Source organism: Trematomus bernacchii, unplaced genomic scaffold (genome assembly GCF_902827165.1).
Source record: "Trematomus bernacchii unplaced genomic scaffold, fTreBer1.1, whole genome shotgun sequence".
Taxonomy (NCBI): domain Eukaryota; kingdom Metazoa; phylum Chordata; class Actinopteri; order Perciformes; family Nototheniidae; genus Trematomus; species Trematomus bernacchii.
Genome location: NW_022987588.1, coordinates 2,358,066 through 2,384,829, shown reverse-complemented (window position 1 = coordinate 2,384,829; position 26,764 = coordinate 2,358,066). Strand labels below are relative to the sequence as shown.

The following is a 26,764-nucleotide window of genomic DNA, read 5'->3' as shown; positions in this document are numbered from 1 at the left end:
GTAGATTCAGGGCTGCTGTGAAGCTGTTTTAAGTTATTTAAATTGTATTCTCAATACATACATTTGGAGCTGCCCTTAAAGTTATTTCAGATGCCAATTTACAAACACAATTAAACAGCTTTATAAATTGTTTGTACCTTAAATCCTCTTTTAAAGAATTTAAGACACAACTAGTGACTGATAAAATGTGCAATTTATATGCACTGGAATAATGCAGGGCAGAAATGACAAATGACCCGTATAAGTGACGTGGCTGCTGTGTATCATTATGACTCCTGCCTGTCGACCTGCTCGCTCCGCAGCTCCGTGCTCAGGAACTGTTGAGCAGTTTTAATTATGTATATAATCAGGTTGGGGTCAACATATTTCATGCCAAAAGAATGATGCGTATTTAATGACTCTAATACATTACCATCTCTTTGCAATCTCATTGACGGAGTGCTTGTGAGTTTAACTTCCATTAATCAGTATCAAGGTTTGTCTATCTGGAGAAAAATAGATTAAGGGAGGGATTTTTTTCATATGGAGCACTACAAGAGATCCACATTGTCCTAGTTAAGAGCTATGCAGAGCAGGCTGATAGATAATGGTCACCTCGAGGCTGCCTAATAAAGCATGGTAAAGGATTTAGGAACACGACATTACTAAGTGTAGTTTTTACAATGCAAGATGTATTGGCTTAATATAGTTACTCACTGATGCTTACCTGACTAAATGCCCCTCACACACAATCAAGGCTGGCTGTAATCATTTATGTCGACGAGGACAAGCGTGTTTTTGAGGATGCCTTTAAAGTGTTTCAAGATTTTTTTGTATATAGTGAGGACATCAGTCATGCTGAGACGAGTGTGCGTCTAAACCCAGTGATGTCATCGCACTAAAATGTAATGTGTCCTGTGTAAAAAAAAAAAAGGGAAGTGAGCTCACCTTTCCCTCTGGCATGTACAGAGAGACTGTTTACAGACTTGTGTGGACATGTCTCATGATTAGCAACAATACATTTACTATCAAAATAAATAATAATTATATTTTTCTAGTTCAAGGTGTCATTTAGTTACATTGTTTGATTTAGTCAATAGCAAAACATATAGGTAATTATTGTGGTCGTTCATTTTCTGCATAGTAATAACATTTGCATTTCCCGGATAAATGTAGTATCAGCATGTGGCATCCTGTTGGCAAGCGATCCAAAGCTTATATTTTACTACGATTTCCTGTGTTCCTTACTGACAGGGAGGGGCTTTTTGCATTTTATCCCCAGGTCACCTTTTCTCATTTTCTAATAAGAAAAATTAAATAATACACAGTATGCGTCACAGAGTCTGTATTTTGTTTTTGTAAGCATAACAATATGATAGCAAGATGTTAGGATGGATTTCTGTATCATTAGTTCATATTGTGAATCTAAACCTGGACTTGGGGCACATTTGGCTTCTTTATTTATTTAAAATTACAACATAAGACTGGAAATGTCCTCCTATGAGTTAACTGGTCGAGCTGTACATCCCACATGGAAAAGGGATTTATAGGGAAAAAATAAAATGTTTGCCTTGAGCTTTTTTTTGTGACAAACAAAAATAATGTAGGTGTTCAGACTCACAGATCATTTTGCAGCTAGTCTTTAAAGTTCCGTTATACACAATTGTTGACCACACACAAGATCAGTGCCTGGACACTATTTCAATCCTAATGTTATTTATTTCTTAGTTAACTACCATAGCTAAACTAAAAATGCCATGTTTAGAACATTAAATCTTTTTAGAAGCGAGATAATTACATATTTCACTGATTTTGATTTGATGAAATTGTGGATTTTCTTCATTGAGCAAGATTTTTTCCATTGAATATAAACTGAAATATCCTGTTATCTAGTGTCATAACAGATTTTTAGCAGCCTATTCAACAAAAACACAAAATCAAGGAGAATATTTAGATGATTAAACTATTTTACATTCAGGGAACAAAGCCTTACAGATCTGCGCTTACAAGTTATTTGAATAATAATATCGCGGAAAACTGCAATGCTTTTATTTTTAATTAAAAGTTTTATTTGAAAATCTTATGGGGTGGAATAATGCAAACCAAATATTTTTTAAGTTTCTTTAAAAATGGATGATTCACTTTGAAGCACCTTCGTGAACTTGGAACCACAGGCAAATTCCTTTTTATATCTGCACTCAATGCTTATATTTACTCAAGATTCTCTCTTTTTTTTTTACACAATACCAGCACGCAAAGCCAACATCTGTATTGATGTAAATCCTGCGATCCCATTGCACAAAGCTCTTGGCAGGCCGGGCTCAGTAAACTGAGACACACAGGGAGGAGGAGCCCCCTGCAAGGCCCACAAACAGTCGGATGAAAAGCGACATCAATTTTGGCACAGACAACCTCCGTCACACAGATTAGGCAGGCACAATGCACAGGCTCCTTATCTCCAGCGGCAGGAGGAGGGCAGGCAGATCTGCACAGGATGGAAACATTCTCATGGACGTAATGGGCAAAATCAATTGTTGCCCTCCTCAATCAATGTAGCCCCCACTTTCACTGTTCAGCAGCTCACCAGTAATTGAAGTTATCCTTGGCCTGTAATGACTAGCTAAAGCACAACCATGACAAAGTTGAAAGTGTGTGATATCAGTGAGGGTGCCAGCAGGGTGGAACGTGGGACACAGTGTGTATTGGTTTGTGTGTATGTGCGCGTGTATCTGGTACACACACTCATATGTGTGTGCACAGCAGGCAGCCTGCTCTTACCCGAACGGTCCATGCACGGACCTCATCTGGTCCAGTGGTGAAGAAGTACTTCAGCAGCAGGGCTGCGTAGCCTGCCTTGATGATCCTGCTCAGGGCACTGGTGGAGAGAAATGTCAGTTTAAATCGAGGGGTCTGAACTGTGTAAGTATTATTTATTGCCACTGATGCCTAGACAAAGTTCACTTCAGTGGCAATGCCCCATTCATTCCAGTATAAACTCATTAAGTGAATAAGATGGGTCACTTCGTCTCTCATAAGACATTCAACTCTCCAATGGTTTCTTTGATTAATTAGAAAGCTTGTAGACTCATTTAGCATTTTTAAGAATTCAACCCGGCGCCTTGCTCTGCACCAAGAGAAAAAAAAACATCTGCTGTCACAATTTTTCTCTCCATAGAGGTTTTCACACGAGAACAATAAACCTAAAATGGCCAAGTTATAATTATACCTACAGATGACAGATGACAGTTAAAAACTTAATTTAGAGGAAAACCCTTTGACTGAGTTGTTCAGTAAGAAGAGGGATCCTTTGCTTTATAATGGTAATTACTCTGCCATTTATTATTCTATCAGCACATGCAATTAAAGGAGTGCATGGAGGACACAGCTGATAATAAAGTGTGGGGAGACTGAATGCTAATTAACCTCTGCGTCTTGTGCTCGGTGCAGTGCTTCTGCTGCTCCTCTTGGTCCTGGAGCTGGCTCTCCAGGCTGCCGCTGAAGGGGATGACCAAGGGTCCGGGGTCATGGCCGTCCACCCATTCCTTGATTTTCACCAACCTGGGTAAAAATCAGCAGCCACAAAAGGACTTGATTCACAACAAAATGTTTGTTATCTGCTGGTGTATGCATATTCATGAGAGCAGCTGAGTGTTTTCTGGCGACTGCACTTCAAAGGTGGTATTATTTTTCAGAGATTGACTTCTTTCCAAGTAAACATCTTGACTTGGCATGTGCTCACACTAAAAAGCATAGATCCACAGATTTAAAGAGGAACAATGGCAGTAAAAAAGTACTCCTATACAAGTCCTGCATTCAAACTCCTAAAGGTAAAGGCAAAATATACTAAATGAATCACAAGTAATGGTAGATGGACCCTTCTAGTGCAGTAAATACATAAAACAAATCAATGTTTTATATTCAAATCAACCTTTTAGAAAAAAAGATTTACATCTCGATATAAGAGACCGTTAGGCCAATTGCTGCACTGGAAATATTAAGAAAACTGTGCAAAGTTGATTTGTTTTGAAAACGGGTTGGAATATTCTTAATGCACTGGCGTTTAATGGATATGATGTAAAGCACTTTATTATAAATTCAAAGTACTTATAAAAGGACATTGCATCATGTTTTAGAGGCTGATCAAATATGGAAAATAACAATAGAGTAACTGTAAATAGTAAATACATGTAGTGGAGTAAAAAGGCCAACATTTCCTTATGAAACGTATAAAGTAGACACATAAACTAGCAACAAATTGAAATTCTCAAGTACAAGTACCTACAAGGACTGTGTAGGAGAGTATTTACTTCAAAACACCACAAAGCGTTTACTAAATTTGCCAAATAGACCCCAACTGACCTTGTACCGTAGAGCAAAGAAGGAGTAGACAAACTAACCGCAAAGTGTCTCCTTACTCATAAATGTCTTTGTCGTTCTCTTTACCACCTGACGTTTTTCTCTCTTTTTGTCTCCCAGTCCAGCGGGACACCTGACATTGCATGACAAAGATATCCTCACACTTAATGGTAACTCTCAGTCAGAACAATACAAGGGGGTTAGGGCAATTATGAGATTAGCCCCACCAGCTCTCGGGCTGGGATTGTACAGGTCTCAAAGAACAGCATCACACAAATCCATTTTCACACGGCGGCCCCGACACAGCTCCTAGGCTGGATTGATTCTAAAGGGGTCCCTGTCATTATCTGTAATCCTAGTTTCCTGTTTAAAGCCCATAAGAATCAAAGACTGGGAGGAACCCGACCACCTCAATACCACATCTATTCCAATAACAATGTCACCGCTTTATCACCTACACCATATCACTGCTGCCACATAATGATTATCAATATACAATATATGACAGGGTAACGGGCGCAGGGAGAGCACAGTTTTGTTTTGATTGGATGTTTTTCCCAACAAGATAAGATAACACTACAGGGTACATTTTGAAATGCCTCATATGCCACTTTGTCTGTTCGGATGCACATCTATTAAGAGCCGTAACCTAATATTTCCCTTTCTGTTCGGTGTGGAGCTGACGTTTGACTGCCACCGCAATGAGGTAGTCGACCAATGTCTCCCCAATAAAGGACAGAAAAATAAAACACAGTCAAAGCCCAAAAAAGCTGAAGACAGGAGATGGCGGACGCTCCAAGAGGGGGAAAAATCCAATCTGAGATAATAACAGCAGTAGTTTGTCACTTTTAGGCGCACAGCTGTCTATTTGGTGGCACGTTATTTGCATTCCTCAGGTATTGCGTACTCTACAGGCGGCTGAATAATGATTCACAAATCACTCTCTCCACACCAGTCAAGGGCTGTGATCCTTTGAATAGACCATTGTACCTGAGACTGTAATTGGTGAAGACTTGACAGAGCTGAGCCAAGCCAGCCAAGTAACAAAGAGGCTCTCGGTAGAAGGCTGAGGGATGATTTTAATAATGTGATGCCGAGACGGAGAACGTGAGCTGCAAATGAGCATGGGGGCCTCTGGGTCCTTGCACTGAGTGACACAGGACCAGACAAACACCTTGCCACAGGAACACGAAACTCCCCCTTCCCTCAACTCCAGAAACAAAGCACTGTCAATTAAGAGCTTTGATGCTCCGTCAACACGGCTCCCAAAACAGATTCTGTCAACTTCCCCGCTGTCTGCCCATGCCACTTTGCAATTTGTATTTATGTCCTTTCCAATTATTTGTGTGAAATTGTACGAGGAATTGTAAATTGGGGAAATGTTTATGTAAAACATGCTGCAGATTTTTTTTCATCTTTCAGTCTCCATGAAGTTCTGAGTCATAAAGGTCTCCATGTAAATCTGTATCTCAGAGAAATCAAGGTGTTGAGGAGAAGCATCTTTTCTATACATCAAGGACTCTTTGCTCTTGCTCAGCGGCATCGTTTCAGTATCTCCTCAAGAACATGTTTGAAATGCTGACATTATTTATTTTTGTTGTTGAACAAGTTTATTCATGAGGATAAACTCTTTGAGATAAACCATGTGACTTTAGAGGGGTCCTAACAAACAATACAAATGAGGAAACAAAGACTTTAAAGTAATACGAAAAAGACCAAAACATAATCAACCAATCAAATTACATACTGCAACTACAAAAGAGAATCAACACACCTCAGAAAGAAGACTATATTGATGAACACAACCTTGGTAGGCCGTGAACAAACGTTTGCTTATCAACAATATAGCCGTAATATACAGTGCAGGCAGGTATGTAAAGTATAGCATAATCTAAAATATGTACAACTTACATTTCTGCTTAAGAAAGATCAAAATAATTTAAGGGAAAATGTAAAATATCCTATAGAAATAGAAAAAGATACAATATTTGTTCTTGTAAAATATTTGTTGTAAAAGTCTGAGCTACACACAAAAATCCAGTGACCGAGATTGTGTCTGTCCGTGTGTGTGTGTGTGTGTGTGTGTGTGTGTGTGTGTGTGTGTGTGTGTGTGTGTGTGTGTGTGTGTGTGTGTGTGTGTGTCTGTCCGTGTGTCTGTCCGTGTGTGTGTGTCCGTGTGTGTGTGTCCGTGTGTCTGTCCGTGTGTGTGTGTGTGTGTGTGTGTGTGTGTGTGTGTGTGTGAGTGTGTGTGAGGGTCTGTGTCTTGTCAGTCTCCATTATGTCCCAGCACGGAGTGCCATCTCTCACTGCTCAGTTAATAGAAAGATTCAGCACTTTCTGGTCCTGATATCCCTCTCTGAACAAATGATGCCTGAAATTTTTATTCTTTTTATAATGGAATTCCAATGGCCTTTGCTGCAAATCAAGTGGAAATTTTTGCATATCAAGTGGGAAAAATTAAATGTTAACCACGTTTTAATGTGATTAAGGGTGACAGGGACATTATTTCTGCTAATCATTCACCAGCTTGAAGGCTCAAACAAAGCTAAGGAACAAGCCATGTTTGTGCTTCTCCCGCTGCTCTCGGTTCAAGGAGGAAAAATAGTTCCATTATCAAACTCTTACAAATCTAAAACATGATATGCAATTATTATAATATTTTGGTTTATGTTGTTAACTGATAAAAACAAGCAGTATGAGTGAATACCTGTTTATCTATACCAAAAAACATGTTGTGTTATTTGTTCTAAGCTTTAGATTTGATGCCTGCTGTATTTACAATGCATCCAATTTAAAGCACAATATATTGTGAAATGAGAGAAGAAAAAAACAACAATTGGTGCTTCCACAACAGGCTGCCTGTGAATGGGGACGTCCCACAGGGGGCCACCCTCTGGGGCTAGTCTATTTGTCTTTTTGTGTGGGAATCCTGAGGGGGGGATAATTCCTGTGTTTCCGCACGCCCGGGGCTTCCCTGGGCTTTGTCAGAGCTTTGATCTGCTTAAATGGCTCAGGAGGAGAAAACAATGGGAGTTTCTAAAGTACAGGGGCAGCTACCTGAGACAATAACCTGGGCCTGCGTCTGACATGCATTCATACAAGTTGGCTTTATTAGGAGTTAAGCCTGTAAAAGGTGGGCCATCATCTCCAGTTTGAGTGCTCCTTTCAGATGCAATTGAATGCTGACACACCTGAAGAGTAATCCACTACCTGCATCCATTACAGCTTCATCAGTGACACACCCGGGGAAGGGGATCGGGCAGGCGGTCCTAAATAACTTGGGAATACTGGCCAGGTTACAAAAGACCCCCATCATCCCAGCAACAAACTGTTCTGTCTGCTGCCGTCTCGCACCACCACACTCAGGGACATTCCACAGGCCATAAGACTGTTAAACACCTGAACTTTTGAAAGAACATCTATAACACTCATCTGTTTGCAACTTACAAATTATTTATCTAATATATCATATTCCAATTTCTGGTATATAGACTCTCCTTGCGCTATTTCTATTCTATTTTACTTGTATTTACTTGCACTATTTTATCAGTTTTATTGTGTTGCACTGTTTGAGGAGCCTGTGACCTAAGATGTCCATTGACATATCTACACTGTAGCTATATGTACAAATGACAATAAAAGCCTTGAATCCAGGTGTTACCGTAATGGCACCTCAGCACACAGGTCAAATACCAACATATTACAGAGCACCTTCCCAAATCTTGCCAGCTGCCGGCTTACACGCCAGGTTCAGACTCATCCAGTAATAAACCTGGGGACTGTGTTATGCTGGTCCCAGTTTGCAGGGAACAGCATCCCAGAGGGTTAGGATGCTGCGGCACACTGCACATACAAACCCCCTCCTCTTCCCTTCCTCTGTGAAGGGAGACAGATATGAGAGGTATGAGCTCATGGTGGCTTTTGAGGCTGGGAAGTCAGGGGCTCTGTGGGAAGCTTTTCATCCTCCCAGTGGTGGGCTTCTGAGCGACAAGAGTGCAGACGCTCTCTGCTCCCTGTGGCCATGGCCGGATGGAAAAAGGCATTGCACATCAGTCTCTGAGAAGGAAGGAGATCTGACACACACACACACACAAACGCACACACACACACACACACACACAAACGCGCACACACACATACTATCTCCAATATTGTGAACTTCTTTCAGCCTTCAAAGCAATCACAGGCTGGAGGAAACAGAACTCAGCGCAGGCACAATGGGAGCAGCTTTAATTAAGAGCATCATCGCACATCATATCTGAAACAAACCTCGAGGGCATGCTGGTAACAAGCTTTTTTGAACAACTTTTTTCTTTGATAACTGCACCCATTAAATGTTTTAAAGACACATCTTGGGACTTTAAATGTTTGCACGTGATAGATAAAACCCCTAAAAACATGTTTCCCAATTTTGTCTTTACGATGGTTGTTGAGGAGACATTATCAAAGCTATGGCACATTATACATCACCCAAAATAATTCTCTATATGGGGTATCCATGCTGTCATTCAAGGCAGTTGACTGGGCGAGAGAAAATAAGGGGGCTGGGGTAGAGTGGGGGGAGTCATCAAGATGTGACAATTGTGACAAGAGCAGGCAAAGTGTAGCGCCGAAGAACACCACACGGATTTCTCCATCTCTTCTTTTTTTTCCTCCAGGATGACAGCTTAATGTCTACCACATGCAATATTTATTCTCATCGTGTGTCAGACTGTCTAGCTGTCCTAGGGAGTACAAAGAATGCCACTTATTAGAATAAAAGCAGAAGGAAGGTAATCAAGGACATATGTAACATCAGCCAATCATGTCCCCTTCCAATCCATGCATCTTCTTTTTCCCTCTCTTATTCATAACAGTTCAACAATAATCCTGATAATAAGCGTTTAGGAGCTGTATGTGGCAACACTAAATTCATTTATTTGTCTCATTAGAGCTGCCAAAGCTGCAGGCAACTCACTGCGGCATGTGTGTTCGGGCTTAACCTTATCGCTAAGATAATAAAAAGCACAGCTCGAAAAGCCAAAGCTATCATTAGACAGACTTGAAAACTAGCAGACATTTCTTTTTATGTTTGCAATGCCAAAGTTTGGCTTTGCAGGGGAACTATTCCCAGGGCGCCTTCAGAAGAAAGCAAAGCAAGCATGTTGTGCTTCGACAGAGGTGCCTACATATATTATGAACTGTGAGAAACAGCAATAGCTTCCCTGGTCTCTTTTGTTCTCAAGTTTAGAGTCTGTCTCATTAGGTACAACCACAGCACTGTGTGTTCACCACCAAGACACAACAAAGACAACGGGGTGACATGTGACATGTCAGCAGTGTCCTTTCATTACCTGGACTAGGGACAGTCAATAACCAGGCTAACTGGACCGACAGGACTCTATTAGTACCATCTGTTTCAGTTTTACAACACAGCCTCTCCTGTTGTTTTCTCTCATTGAAAGCTAGCTAAAGGCATCCATTAGGACTGACTGTGGGCAGGGGACACATCTCACCATGGGAAAGTGTTTCCCACACTGAATGAGGAGAGAGTGGACGGCTGTGCACAAAATAAAGGAGCAAGGGATCGTATATCTCCCTTGTGGCTTTGAAAAGGGAACTCTAACTCCTCAGATAGTAGCTCCTAAAAACTTGGATGGAGCCAGTGGTTTTGCACTCAATAAAGTTTCAGTTGTGTTTATGGGAATTATGGTTTGGAGGAGCTGAAGTGGGCTGCAGTGAGTGCTTTCATGGAGTGGCTTTCAGTGAATCATAGTCTCCCCTCATCTCAGTTTTTCAGTCTCTGAATTTTGAACTTAACTTATTGCTCAGTTTCTTTACTACCAAAAATTGCATATAACCAAATACAAGACAACTCTTAAGCTGAGCCAATGAAGAATGCATTTACCACATGATCTGTTAGGATAAGGCTTGTGAGGAAATATGAGCTCTAACATGCTGTCACTCCTGTCAGAGCTTCCTTTCCTTTAATTGTCAAAGCTCCTGCTCCAGGCCAACTATCAGACTCAGGACAAAACGATTTCTTCTCTTTCTTTAACTGTGGTTGGATACTAAGATTATTATTAAGATAAGATGGACCTTTATTTGTATTCATTACATTTGTTGACAATAACAAAAATAATAGAATATCTCCAACCATATCCTTCGATTTATAATAGGTGTTGACAGTTTTTTTTTTTTTTACATTTATTTATTTATTTAATTTAATTGTTTATTTGAACCGGGACAGTGCACATTAATGAACATTTTAAACAAAATAATGCTTTTAATGCTTTTAATTAGCTTTGAGCTAGTTTCCATCCGTAGTCCCGTCACATACAACATTTATGAACATAACATTTATATACATGGCAAACAGAAATACATGATATGCAGAAAGAGCATGAGCAGTGCAATGTAGCAGCTACGACATATAATAATAATGGCACCCTATATCGGAAAGAGGCCTTTGCTTTAATCAAACCAGACAAGTGCTGTTTGAACATAAGTCAACTGAGCTGTCTTTTCAACATTATAGTTAGAAATGGCATATATGCAATTCATTTTTCCAGACGTATATCACGTGGGGATTTAATGTTACAGGTAAAAAAGAAACGTGATTAAAAAGACTGCTTGGAAGAGCAGCTGTGGTATGTGGCGAGTTCAGTTGTGGTTTCCCAAACATAAAGACAGAGGTACCTAATGTAACACACATTTAGAAGCAAATCACGTGCGCATACCCTTACTACCCTCACACACACACACACACACACACACACACACACACACACACACACACACACACACACACACACACACACACACACACACACACACACACACACACACACACACACACACACACACACACACACACACACACACACACACACACACACACACACACACACACACACACAGTTAATAAAAGCAGAGCAATGGTACCCTGCAGTTCTTACACTCACCAGGAAACACAGGCAGAGGCACTCACAGACAGGTCACACTTGCTGGTTTCCTTAAAGGTCAACTCATCTACTTAAGAGGCATCAATTTACTTGAATGCACATCGTCCCAAAGAAGAAGGAAAAAAGACAGAAAAACATCGAAGCTTTCCTGGAGTATTTTCCATTGTGCTTTTTTTTTACCATTGCAAAATAAGACTGCGCTTAGTTCTCTGAGGAGGATTGAATACATATCTGATATCGAAGCTATTTAAATGAATAAAGACTGATAAAGATGGCGAGGCCACAAGCTTGTAAAACAAACAATAACTTAACTGACAAGTGAAAACACAGTAACACTGGGCAGACCGCCACATCATCAACAGTGCTCTAATGACCCTCTCCAACACACCAACTACGGCATGTGGCACAGCAAAAAGTCTTCCAGGCAGCTCACTGACGCCGAGGAAAGAGGAGAAAGCTCTTGATAGACTCTTGTAGATGCCATTCTCTATCACGCAATGCCTCTCAGTCATAAACACATGACAAATGCGGCCTTAATCATTTTTTACGAGCGGGGATGTGCAGGGGGCAGTGCATGGTTAGAGGGGAGAGGGGAGCGGTGAGCAGCAGGCGGCCCCCTCTGCACAGAGGAGAGGGCTGTGTGGTAAAGTCTCCTCGGGAACATCACTCGGCCAGCGAGCCTTTGATCTCCACACCGCAATTACGCCAGCATCCAAATGAGCATGGAGTCGCCTCTGAAACAGACTTCAAACATGCACATGAACGCATTCTCATACACATACACATACACTGTATAGGATTGGAGCCATGTGCTCCTCTCAACAGTAAATGATGTACTGTCTCCAGCAGAGAACCTGGGGATGAAAGGAGGCCTTGCTCCTCGTCTGATCCCTCCATTAATGATGGCTCGCTAAAGCTAATACTGTGTATTCTTGTCTAAACAAGGGCAGCTTGGTATGTGGTTCCCATACTCCAAACAGGATGATCTTGGCTAACAATGGACTGTTTTTGGAGGCTCAAACCGTTTGATAAAACTGCTGTAATCTCCCACGAGACAAAAGCTACCGCAATAATCACTTGTGTGTCTACAACCTGCAATTGAGTGTCTGTTATATAAAATAAATGAATACACCTGCATTAAACTCAGGAAATAAAGTGTGTTGTATTGAAATAAATAACATAAGCCAACAGCCTGAGTGGCAGCATTCACTGAACAATAAACCTGGAATATAAAACAGTACTTAAAAAAACGGAACCTGTGAAATGGCTTGAATGGATGTCCTGAGAGACACAGATGAGATTGGCTTATTTGTCTCATTCTAGGATTCACCCTCTTTTCCTCCTCACATTAAAGCTGAGATTGCAATTTGTCTTGCTGTTTGCTTTGAATAGTCCTTAACCGTATCATCATCTCAACTATGCTGGTGGAAAAACACAGGAGCATGGCGACAGCCAAATGGCAGTCTGGCGTCTCTGCTGCAGACTAGCTGCCATTAGGGCTGAGAGCAGCATTTATTGTACAATTAGGGCCAGCTAGATCTACCTGTAATCATCTCCATACAGGTGTGAGCTTCTCTCTGGACAAGGGAAGTGACTCATCACTTGTCAAACATCAACACTTTGAAGTCGGCATTGTTCATCGTGGCGCCCTGAGGACACCTGAGCACTAGTGTTTGGCTGTTTAAAACGCTCTAAGATTTATTGCGTTTCACACAGTTAAAACACACACACGCAACATGAAAAAAAAAACCCTCTTTCTACCGATGACGGGTGTTCCACATGCCATGAATCATTTGATTTACGACTTCTCTTCCCCCTCCTTCTGTCTGACACTCATACTTTCGTGTCGACACATTCTCACCAAAAGTCATAGGTAAACAACTTCCCTTGTAATACAACGCTGCCAAGCAAAACACTAGAAATAATTTTTGTAAGAACTGACACCACAAGCCTAGAGGGCAATTGGAAAAGTGCGATAACAATCCACAAGTTGGTGCTATTGACAAATGGGCCAGAGTGTTGAAAAGTAGCCCTTTCAGATATAATGGATGTCTAACACCAGCCTTCAAGATCTGCTCTCACTGTGGCCAATAGACAACATTACTATAAAAGTGTTGTTGAGAGGACAGAGCTTAAAACACAGAAAATAAGTTTAGTATTAAAAGTGCGTTGCATCTGAAGAGAAAAAGGAGGAAATCCCTGTTAGCATTAAAAACATTTTTGTAATCAGCTTGTTGTGTTTTCATTGTAATCCAGGCGAGTTTCGTGGCTGAAAAGTAATACTTTTTAAAACAACATGTGAATATTGTGAAAATATTTGTGCCAAAACAGTTATACAGAGATAAATGTTCAAAGAGTATAACCCTTGTGATTTATTGGCTCTCTCCACACAACATTAATTACGTGTCGGGGTTTGAATGTACACATGTTTTTTTTTGTTGTTGTCATTTAAAGCCTTCCATATGATATGTCAAATTTTGCAAGAAAATGGGGACCATATGCTAGTTTGCGCTTAATGAAGTGCAGTGTCTGGTTGGGGTTTGCAGAGTTGGATGTTGTGTTAGGGCACACTTAGTTCCACCTCCAGGCAGATCCTCTCACACAGATATGACCCTTTCTGTCAGCAGGAGACCGCAGTCAGTAGATCAGGGAGGTTAACTCACACACACACTTCTCACACTCCAGTACATGAATATGCAGACGCATGCGCACACACTTCTTGTAGCTGAAATGCAGATTCAATCAAAGTTATTCGAAATCAATCCGTACATAAGGTGCAGAAAAGCTCTTAGGTGATGATTAATAAGTGGAATGAGTTGGCTCCCACCTTTCTTCCAAGCACTTACCATTTGTTCTTTCTCCTGATGTAGTCTTTCTCAGAGAGGTTAATCATTAATCATTAAAATCATTGGTTTGGATGTCAAAAACAAGTATTTGTTCAACACTTCGATCTGTGCAGAGACAGACAGGACAAGTACTGAGAATCCAAACTTCCCAAAGCAGCCTTTGAGGACAGAACAGACAGAGATAAGTGAAGCCAAATCAAATCAGGGTCTGGTGTATAGGCACGGTGGGGAGCGACCAGATTATGATCAGCACGGCCAGATGTCCTTAGATTGTACAAAAGTAATGTCAAAATAAAATTAACAAAAGACTGTGCATAATATTAGCTTTGATTTTGAGGGAAAAGAGGAGGAAACAGCAGTTGTATTGTTTTAGGTCAGATGAAAAGATTATCAAGATAAATCACAATAATACATTTGCAACATCAAAGGCTTACCTCCTTGTCGTTCCAATCGTGATAGTAGCGGACGTGTTTCTTTTCATTTATAACCCAGCTCTTGATTTTGCACATAACGTCCTGTTTGGGGTTAAAAGAGAATGAACAAGAAGCCATTAAAGGAGATGAAAAAGAATATAAACCCAGCAGGGTATGGGGTAATTATTTCCTAAATGCATGGCATCCTGATGCCAAAATGAACAATGGCTGTGCTCGCATTCAAGCGGCAGTGGCCTGGCTCTGACAGGGATGGCATGCACCAGACCCCCTTCCCTCCTTTAAATCATGACAAAATGCCTTCTGGGGTGTCTCGCTTAGAGTCACAGTTTTGAACATCAAAATTCCTTCGGGACTGTTTAATGAAAAGGATAGAGAGAGAAGACTAAATTGGAAAGAGCGGGGAACTAATTGGAACTTGGTTAGTTAGGTGTGAATTATTAGTCCTTCCTCAGGCACTTAGCAGAACGCAGTCATACTGAATAAGCACTAGTGAGATACAGAACTAATTATTCACTGTTTCTTCTGGAGAAAATATTGAGCATTTCCAGCTATGTATGCCACATTCATTACTCAAGTACTTGTGGGCTGAGACCACAGGCAAGTCTGGGTCTTGACAGGATCTGGAAGCGGAAAAGGGTGGGAAAATGGGAGGGAGGTAGTTATAAAATTTGTAATAAAGAAATTGAGCCTATTATTGTTGATCCAGCCCCAAAGAAATTAGCGGAACACATTCTTTTTGTTCCTGTCAACTTGACCTCCCCCTTCATATAAAAACTCCCCCACCCCCTGCAACACTCCCTCTACCTCCTTTTCCCTCCCCAAACCCTTGCAGCACTTCACAATCATACTCCCTTTTGAAAGAACTGAGGAAAAAATCCTGCCAGAGCCTCAATTACACAATGGCAGAAAAAGCTCCACACACTGACCCCCAGCCAGCTGCATTCACTCTCTGCACATCTCTCTCCACAGGAATTCTAAAGGCCTTTTAGTCAGGCAGCCAGAGTGCAGCCAGCGGGAGAGAGCGCAGGAAGAGCTGCATACACTCCGCCCGCGCCGTCCCAAGTCTTCACAGAGAGATTAATCATCTGTGAAATGGAAACAGCAAACGGCCAGTGACACAGGCTGAACCCGCTCCAGGTTTCCCTCATCAGCTCGCAGCCGCCGTGCAGCGCTGCTCTAACAGGCAGGTGTTAATAAAAGGCATATAGGTCCCACAGGGGTCAAACACATATGCCTGCCACCATGAAACGCCGCTGGTGGGCCGGCTTCTTATTATTGTTTTGTAAGGTGGGGGATTTTGAGGATTCACACGGACAAAAGCAATGAAACAATGTTCTTGTAAACACAGCACAGGCAGAATGCATTTAAATCTTCATAACAATGCATACGTATGAGCCCCGTGCTGCTGCATGCACACACATTCATCTGAAACTCACAATGAAATATTCTGTCACTTTTTTATCCAGACAACATATTTTAACCAGAATATACTATTTTACAATAAATTCAAAATGTCTGATTTGATTGTTTTTTTTCTTACAAAATCCCTTTTTATAAACAGAAAATCTTCAAGTGAGTGTGGCAGCAATACGTTATGAATAGTCAAACCTATCAAATCTTCACAGACATTTTTTTATTAATTTTGCCAATTGATTTAACACCATTCTATCGCTGGCTGGTATCCTTTTACGTTTTAGTATTAAACATTATTACTTATCCCCTAATGTGTGTTGTCTTTTTTCTCACATGCTCTTTATGCAGGAATTAAATACAAATTCCCCAAAAATGTGTACAAAGTATTATACTGTACTGCAAAGTTAGATACTAAAATAAATAGTAGTTCCCTCTCAGAGAAATATGGTAAGTTAAATTGTTACTATTAAGTAGTAAAAATATAAAGGGAATTCATTAAACTGCCTAAATGTCTCTGAATAAAGCTCTTTTAAATACCTTCATTTTTATGATTTGCAACATGGATATTTTTATGGTTTTAATATAATTACATAAGAATTGTATATTTTTTTAATTGTTTTTAATTCATAGTATTCACTTTGCTTCCTCTTATATAAATGTGAACATAGTATTCATGTAAACTACATGTCCACTGATCCAGCTTTATAAATGTGAATGTACGTTTTTCTTGCATTAAATCCTGACAATACGCAGATATTGAAATGGTAACATAATATTGTAAATTCAGTACAATTGGATTAAAAGCAGTTCTTGCTCATGAAAATCCCGGCCACAAAAAGACCTGTAGATTATGGGAAACTGAAATTAGATCTTATTTCAAAGGTCTTGCAGATTACTTGGTAAATAGAAAAAAATCTAAGGAGTCTTAAAGTAATCACCATCTTCTTAGAATTTCCCATTTATTTCTTAACATGCTGTGGCTCTACAGAAGACAGTACAAACACTATTGTTTCATTTATACTGTACATTTTCTTCATCCACATGTTCTGCATATAGATGCTTACATAAACATGTATGTATGTCTGTGCACAGCTGAGCGTGTCAAACGCCAGACGCAGCCTGTGAGACAATCACACAATCCCTCCCATCTAAGAGCTCGCTGCAGCCTTTGATAAGCACCATTCTTTGCCGTCTAAAGAGGTTTTCTATAGATTTCACTTGCCGACGTGTGCACAACCTTTGACAAGTAATGTATCATTTTTATTCATTGCCTAAAATTGTTAGCAATTATGTGCGTAAGCGGCCACCTGCCTAGCCTGAATGGCTCCTGTCTGTGTGGCTACAGGGGTGTGGGGAAGTGCTGTTGGCTGCAAGGGGGGGTTTAGTCTGAGGGGAACCAACCAGACACGGGGCCTCTGCAGCAGGTGAAAAAGCCCCTCTCGTTAGTGTAATGAGTGGTCAGAGCCTCGGTGTGCCGGGGCCTGAAATTGGGCATGCCGCTCCGAGTGAAAGGCCAGATCCCCTCTCGTGTTTAGCCCATCCTATCCTGCTCCGAGGATAGAAGTGCATCATGAGACATTTACAACCAAATCATTGCTAACACTGTCAGCACAGCCTCATTACCTTAACAATACCACCATCTGAATGCGTGCGCTTCCACATACATTTGGATCCAGGATGTGATCTTTTTTCTGATCTTACCCTGCAGTTGGCCCTGCACCTCTCTGCATATGACCGAGGAATCTGCTGTCAAAGAATATTCTAAACATTTACGGTATTCATAGCCAGGTATTGGTATATATGTCACCCACTGTATGGCCTTATACCATTTTCTGAGCTGCTGTAGGTGTATAAGCATGAGCGAGAGCTGTGCCATGATTTGAGTATTACTTAAGATGAAAAGAGCTGTGTGGAAACACTTTCATTAGCCCAGTGCTGTGACCCAGGGTCAGCAGCTGAATAAGTAACTCTCTATTAATGATTTCTACAGCAGAAAACCCCTGACCCCTGATCACTTTCAATCGCAGAAAGGGAAAAATGGGGCAGGGGGAGGGGTGAGACCTATTGGAGGGAGATTAAAAAAAAACATACTTTTTGTTCTTTGCCATGTGTGTGGGAGGGTTATTATTTGTGCCTTGCTGTGAGGGGGAGCAAAGGGCCTACTGGGACATTGACTCACATATTCTGGTTTGAGTTTCTTGTCACCGCCTCTAATGGCCATCTTCTCCAGCTTGTCAATAATAGGGCCGATCATCTCCTCATCCTTCAGCCTCAGCTCTTCGTGGATGATCTCCATATCCCTCACTGGGTCCACTGTTCCCTCAACATGGATGATATCCTCATCCTCAAAAGCACCTGCAGAGAAAGGACACAAACACAGAGAGAGCATCAGTATAGAATTTATTTATTTTTTGGCAGCAGCAACACCGCTTTACATGAACACATATAGAAGCAGTCAGAGCCACAGGATCAATGACATTGACTTCTTCAGATCGAATGTGAAATAGCGGTTTGATTTTGCCACAAAAAATCATTAGCTATTTGCAGAGAATATGGGAAAGAAATAAACATCTACATGAACAAGCACAGTGGGAGTCACACGAAAGTCATAACAAATACAATAAAATACTTAGGAATATATTACATTTTTTGTTGTCGTGTGAAAGTGTCAGAGCTGTAAGAAACCAGCACAGTGTCAAAGTAAGTTCCATTAAAAGGGGCTTTAAGTGCAGCAAAATAGGCTTGTGTGTCAATCTGCATGAAGTGCTGAGTGTCTGGTCATGCATATTTTACCCTTCTGTCTTAAAACTATTAGCCATTAAGTTAAAAAAATATATATCAAAAATAAACAAAAGTGAGAATGATTTAGGAGAAATACGTCAACATTTATAGATGGCAGATGACAGTCTTCCCTAATCATTTGCGTCTTAGCCGTCTTGGCGGTGCTGGTGATTAGGTAATGAGGCTCTGAAGCAGACCATTTAGCAGCTCTCAGGACCCCTGATTCTCCATCAGAGGGAGGGGGTAAGAGAGGGGGGGGGGGCGGTACATCTGTCACATGAGAGTGACAGCCTTTAACATCACCAATGGCAACTGTAGTGGACTGCAATATGTTTATTTACAACCCAACCTGTTGTTGTACAGTTTGTTTTACGACATCATATTGTATGCAAGTAAAAGGGAGATCAGTTGTGGAGTATCTAGATCCTTTAGTGTAGTAAAAGTAGCAATACTACAGTATACAATTATCAGTAAAGGTACTGCATAAAAATGTAATTTAAACACATAATGTGCAATGTTTTAATCACAACCATAAGAAAAGATAGAGTTTAATGGAGATCATCAGCTTCTCTAGGATTAGGATTAATTTCTTTTTTGTCATTTACGGAGGTTTTCCAAATTATCTTCAGAGGTTTCACTTTACATTTCAGCGTAACTCAAAAGCTGTTTGGTTTCTCCTAACATATAGTCAGGTTTTTTCTTTGATCCAGATGGGTAAAATATATGGTTTAAAACAACCAATATCTAAAAAGTGTAGTGTGAAAATGTAGCAGATAACAACAACGTTGACAATGCACATAGTGTTTTTGTGTTGCCTACATCTATGAAAATAAAATTACAGATTTTTCTAGGTTTGAAAATTGTTGCAAACGGTATAATAAACATATCTCAACCAATTATATAACATAAGTTTAGGTGGTTGGCAGATGCGGAAATGTTACAAATGTTACGTTTTTATGTATACAATCACAACAGTTTATCATATCGTTGAAGCTCATCATGTGTTGAATGTTAATCCTCAATCTGTGAAACACTTGTGAAATAAATGTGGTGGAGAAAAAGTATACACCCTCTGAACTATATTGTAGTAGAAGTACAAGGTTGCATGGAAGTCAAATATTCTAGTAAAGTACAATACCTCAAACTTGTAGATTTGCTCCACTACTGGAGAAACGTCATATTAAATGTACATACTACTTATATAAATCAAGTATATTTGGACTTGGAATTTGGCTTCACCCGCTTTGTAAATCAGTCAACAGAGACTCGTGAAGTTTGGCATAATTGGAATGCCACCTCATTCAACAGGTAAGTGGAAGTCAGGTGAATGATGACTTGGCTTTAAGTATTGCCGCGCCGAAGGACGCTATGTTTGGAATGTGCACGGTGAAGTCTCTTAACAGAATAAACAATCCATATTCATGTTTTGACACCTGAACAGCGGAGGTCTGTTGACAGGTGAAGCCCTGTGAGATAATAACGTCAACGAAGTGATCTGCACAATTCATCAGGCGGCTGTCCCCTCGTCTCTCAACAAGTTCTAGCAGTGATACATGCTGGAAATATTGATGATTCACAGCTGTGTGTAGTTGTCATGTTGGGCAACAGCATATCTGAGGGAAATCTTTGCAGAGCTCTATTATGCATAACGTTATCAGACACGTCAGTCAAGTATACATCAAAGTTATCCTATGCCTCTTCACTATCAAAATACATGTCCTAGTTGTCATCAGAGGAAGCCAAATCTTTCACTAACAAGATTGAGTGTTTGTTAGCGTCATGGCTCAAGGGGTGTGAATATCCAACCCAGTGCGGACTGAAATATTACTGTATAACTGTTTAATGGATTGCCATGACATTTAGTGCAGACATTCATGGTCCCCAGAGGATGAATTGTAATAACTTCGGAAGACCCCTGACCTTTAGTGCCTACATTAGTTTAAGATGTTCAATTATGAGTGAACCACTATTGAATGGTTACCATAACTAGCTAGCTAATACGCTAAACTTAGACGGTAAACATGATCTGCTAAACATTAGCATGTTAGCATTGTCACTGTTAGCATGTTAGCTTGATGATGTTAGCATTTGGCTTTTGGATGTTAGCAAGTGCAGCTTCACAGACTTGCTAGCAATGGTTGTGTCTAGTTGGTAACCCGTTGGGCAAAACTCACCAAATATGGATCCTGTTTGGCATGGACCTCAAATGTTTACGGTAAGGATATAGTTACAGGATAGCGAATCAATCGTTTTATGACAGTTTTCCAATCCAAAATTACCATTGAAACACAAATCTGCAGACTCTCAGTCTTTTTCACTAAAGGAACCATTGCCTCTGAAACAATATCTGAGTGTTTTCTGAGATACTAAGTTGTAAACTGAATCAATATGAAGCCCTTTGTGATCTTCCACAGACAGATCCTAATGTATTTTGTTATTCTACTGTATTACGAAGGGAAACATACTTGATTAAACTAGACTACAAGGCTTTTGGAATCTATCATCACTCATCAGTCACATCCAAACAACAAAAGTGACAGAAATCAAGAAATCGTCTGCCAGTGTCCTTATTACTCATGCGAGTCGACAGAAGCTATAGACTTTTGTGCAAGCTGTCATCCTGTGCGTTGTCCTCATGGTGAAATGAACTTATCCAATTACTCTTTGCCTAATCAGGCTGTTTTGGTTCCTTTCCTCTTGCAGGGGTACTCCACAGTATAAACAGTTCACTTACGCCGCACAGAAAGGGGCTAATCAGTGGAATTATTGTTTTGCTGCTCCAATTTACCAGCTCCCTGTTCATCACTGATTGGAAGGAAAATGTGCTATTGTGTCTGCATGAACTCAGAAGATATAATGCAATGTAATCATTTTGTTAGCTGCAAGAATATACATATATTATAAACAATTATGATGTACAGTTCTGTGTTTCAAATGTAAAGATTCATAAGAGTCTGTTGTTTAATTGAGTGCATATTAATGAGGACAAAGAACAGGTTTTCATGGTTTATAAAACACTCATGATCGGAATAAATCACTGTTAATGGGATCAGAATGTATGACTGTATATCAGTAAATGTGACAAAAACACCTAAAGCTAGCACAATCATTTCAAAACACATTTATTACTTTTTTTAAATAATGATCACCGGTTTCTAACTATTGTTATGCATCGCCAATAAAAAGCTGATAAATCAAAATTTGAAGGAGGCTTTCACAGAGCAGGAGCAGCTGATCACTCACTATTTAGTCATCAGCTGACACTCTCCTCTGACTGCCACATATTCCAAAGTAATTTGCTTTAATTAATTTCGCCTAATTTAACATTCACATCTACTTTACCGCCGTCCCATTCAAGGCTTAGAGCCGGAGAACAAATGCCCGAGGTGAAAGAGAGGAGAGAAATCTGAGGGGGCAATCTCCACAATTAGTCCTTTAACAACTGGGTCTGGGTAGGGCTCTGTTAAGACAGCTCTTATGAGTCTGCGGCGCCACACAAAAGCCACATGCAAGACAGTTAAAACACACAAAAAAAAGAAGAAAGAGGTTGGAAAGGCCCGGTTACAGGAGTCATATCTGTCTCACAATTTGAATTTTACTGCTTCATTTTATATTGTGTATGTTTTGAAGACACTATTAACAGGTGCTCCTTTATTGACAGAACAAAGGGATTAGTCACCAGAGGGTGAGTGGTGTTCAATGGCCTGATTGGGATCAGGCTAAGCTCTGCAAAATTATGGACTTACAGCGGCACTGCAGGCAGGGGAGCATGAGAAGATAAAACTCAATGACAGGCATTTAAAGGGAAAAAAAACGGACAAAACTAATTGATTTCAGTGACATTGTTTTTTACATTAACCTCACTGTAATATGTAACACTGTAAAATAAGGACATACTACTGAATCTTATACAAATATAAGCAATCAGTTCTAGTTTGTACAAGCTTCACACCTAAAACCGCCAAGCGAGCTGGAGCCAGTTTATATCATTACTTTTCTGTCAGTAACACAGACAAGGCAGTCATCTCAGTCAAGTCACGATCAATACTGATTGAGCTGCTTCCTCTGATGCTGCTACCTGGGAGGATATGTGGTCAACATAATTCAGCTAAATTACAGTATTCATTGACTTCTAACTTCCTCTGCATGTTTTCACATGCAAGATGGGTAAGAGCACATCTAAAGAACTTGCATTCCTCGCACTGCTTTTAAAATGGTCCTGCAAACTCAGTGCCGCAATTCTCCTGGTATTCAGAGCAGTAAAAGCTATTTTATGAGTCTGTCAGGAAAAGCGCATTATGGATGTCTTTCCAACTTAGACACACCAGCAATGTACATAAGGGTATGTTCATTCAGGAAATATCATCTTGATATTCATTTTAGGATACATGAAATTGAAAGCAATTTGTAGTGTGCTGCTTCTGTAACAGAGTTTGTGGCACATTCAGCTGTTTCTTTGGGTATGTCAATTATGGCAAATGCATTGGCTGCTAAAAGGCAGTTCGACACCAGAAAATGGAGGGTTTGAGCCCTTCAGGGAAACACTCATGTTTTCAACATGATCCCATCTTTGAAAAAGAAATCACAGTGCTCAATAGTATGAATATCTGTCCCTCACAACGTGTCTCCAATTCCTATGTAATCTACTGTCTACTGCAGTCTGTATAGCAAACTGAGCGTTAAAAGGTGTATCTTTCCAAAATGTTTGATATCACTGACTGAAAATAAATCTACATTTAGGGGAAAGCCGTTCACACAAGCCTGATCCGTGTGCAGTTGAATAGTGAAGGCTCCAGTTTTTATGAAATACAAAAAAAACAATAAAGATAATTCCCCCTTTCATTAGCTTAACCTCTGCCATTCAGTTTATTTTGTTTAACCGTGGAGCATGAGAGTGCCTTGATTGAAAGGAACCGTCATATGCACACCACTGTTGTCCCACATCATTCAAAGAACAAACCTTTTTAGATCCTTAACTACTATAGTGCTGCTGATTGCACAGGCACCAGCAATTTCCTAACCAACCGCCACCTGAACAATGATGTGTTCAGCTTTCAGGCCCTCCAGCCTTTCAAAGGTGAATCATTTCACAGTTTGGAGCGAGATCTCCATAGCAACTCCTCTTTGAAGGGTTTAGAATCACCATCCAATAATTCTATGATCATCGGGCCTTGCCATTCCCAGTGGTTCTTTTCACAGCGGACAGGCAAGGGGGGCACGAGGAGGAAGCAGGAAGAGTCTACAGTCTATTTCAGGCAATTCATCTTGCAGCCCCATTAGAATTCAAAATATTGCGACCTTCAATCACCGGGCATGTTATCTGGAGCCGTGGCGATCTCCAGTCAAGATGGGGAGACATTTTGCTCTAATCATCCACGATGAGTGGAGGCTGACAAAAACTCTTCATTCACGCTGAAGCAAAATGCTCATTTAAATGCTGTGACAGCACCTCAACACAGTGGCGGAAACACACAAAGGGAGGAAGATCCCCACAGCTAAATGATCTTTATTTGGAATTGCAGTATTGGTTAAAACAACAACTGACATAAACAAAACAAAAACAACAGATATGGCAGGGGAAGGCTTATTTTTACGACTGATTTGCAAAGTAACATTACAATTTCTCCTTAAGCATAAAAAGACACAACAGTAAGGCAGGTGCTAGGACCCAGCTGAGACTGTTGTACAACACACTGTATTCTTGTCGAAGTGTGGCGTGGGAAGTGAGTCACTTGCGTCCTATAAACCAGCTAACGTTGCTACAACAGTACCGATTATGACTGAAAAAAATTAAATAAACAGGTACAGAAACAATATTATAGTGAAATTATAGTGAAATCTGACACTAACAAGCAACAGTATTTAGTATTGGTAAGAGGGTAAATGAACTATGTAGGAAATAATAAAAGCAAAAGCCTCTACAACAGCAACACATGAACACAGTCCTTGCGTCTAAATATTTGTCCAGAGATTGTTCCCTCTATGCATTTTCATCAGAAGCATTAATTTGACAAAAGTATGACCTTGGCAGAAAACATATTTCATACAGGCTTTGTAGGGTTTGATAGCCCATTGTTTTGTACTGATGAGCAATTACTGTATACACATTATAGCAAATACTGGTACACCAGAATTACTATTCAGAGATACAACATGTAAGATGGATTAATGAGGAAATGTGTTCCTAATATAATAAAAACATTATTGTATGTATGTGAGCTAAACGTGCAAGGTGTTGCTAAATTAATAAGAACTTGTATTAAACTATAGTAAGTGAAAATGTATTGATACCTTCCCTTCTTTAAAAGGTAAGCTACTTCATAGAGCTCCATGCACTGAGCTATGCTAGGCTCTTCCCACTGTTCAGCGTGTATTAAAGGGATATATCTGCTCATAACAACAAAGAATTGAGACAAAAACAACAATGAATCAATTTGTCTAATAACTAATGCCTTTGTACCAAAAGCCAGACATACAATTAAAAATGTCTCCAAAAATGATGAAACACTCAGCAATGAACCACACTGTTATTCTGAGTGACATGCTCCTTCATGGTCACTGTCATCAATTGTGAGTCATTCCCACATAAAGCTCCTAAATCGTGGTGGTGGAAACATTAATGAGTGACAGTAAGAGAAGACTTCATACCAAATGTGTAATAGTCGGCAGCTTAAAACATTCAAAAGCACTATTTCAGCACTGTTTCTGAAATGTCTGATAGAACTACAGAGTCAGGCTGTTAAGCAATTAGGTGTTACTCCGATAATATTGCATTTTCATAATTTATGTCCCTATTGACAACCTAATACTTTCACTACTACTTTCATACCTCTCAAATCTTACCATTACAGATAGAAAGCTTTAAAATTGCACAAAAATACAGTTTCATTTAAATGAAAAAACTATTTCTTCAAGTTAAAAGTTTCAGTCATACTGAAATACACTAAATGAATCAGGTATACTGTAATTTGAATAATTTGAGAGACATTCTAGATAAACTCACAATGATGAAGGGGATCGTGTTTTCACTACTTGTTTTTTCTCGCTCAGCTGTAGCAGTATATTCCTCCTGTAAAACAATCTATCTGTAAAATATTTTCAGCAACATAAACTGACATTTCTGCCAGTTACAATTGATTGTATAAATTATTACATCAACAGCAACTCCTGAATTGCTGAGAGATTCACTCATTACCTGATCTGTTTAGATAGTCACACACTTGGAAGCCACAGGGCTGCGCGAGGTGTTTTGGATGATTGTCGAGTTGAGAATGTGTGAGTTGGTGAGTGAAAAGGCAGAATTCCTGGAGACCAGCCATTACTGGCGTCAGTGCGGAGGAAGGCTGGCCATAAATCAGCTCTGTCTGAATAGTCAATCTGGTTTGTTCATAACGCCTGTAGCTAAACAATCAGTTTGATTTGTTCACTATAAGCGATTAGTGTATTGTGGGCTGATGTCTGCATGATGCAATAACCAAACACAAATACAATGTGTAACCAGATTCAGCAAAGTGAAGCCAACTCATTTAATCACTCACTCTTTATCATCAGATTCGGATATTCATCAGGTCATGGTGATTCATGTGGAAGTCACTGAGGATATGAAATACCAAACTTTTTTTGGGAGATGAATCAGATCAATTTCTTCAGAGGTACCAATGTTGTTAATTTGTTTTTGACTGACTTAACCCCATCAAACAAAAAACTGTAATAGACAGTTAGCACCTAGCAACACTTCCAAAGTGTTTGACAGATTTGATACACAAACTAACACACAGCAACTAAATCAAACTAAATACAGTTGCAGTGAACAATGAATACTTATGTATGTATAGCCTGAATAATAATGCACAGGAGTGAAACAGACCAATGTCTTCATTTATAATTAGCTGGAAAACACAAATATGTAATATTTCCATTAGGCTGCCAACCGCTTTATGAGGGTGTTTTCCAGGTAACCAAGACTGCAAAACAACTAAAGAGCTGAACAGGTAGCTCATTGGCTTTTGGA

At 40.0% G+C, this 26,764-nt stretch overlaps 1 protein-coding gene across 1 annotated transcript in view; it reads right to left on the bottom strand.

Annotated features, from left to right (window-relative positions):
- The window catches only part of LOC117481239 (obg-like ATPase 1), a 39,210-nt gene that overhangs the window by 3,480 nt on the left and 8,966 nt on the right, over positions 1-26,764 (bottom strand). Inside the window, 6 exon segments of the mRNA XM_034128851.1 lie at positions 2,758-2,854; positions 3,403-3,537; positions 14,126-14,181; positions 14,183-14,230; positions 14,560-14,640; positions 18,152-18,327. Of these exon segments, the coding sequence (XP_033984742.1) occupies positions 2,758-2,854; positions 3,403-3,537; positions 14,126-14,181; positions 14,183-14,230; positions 14,560-14,640; positions 18,152-18,327 (593 nt within the window).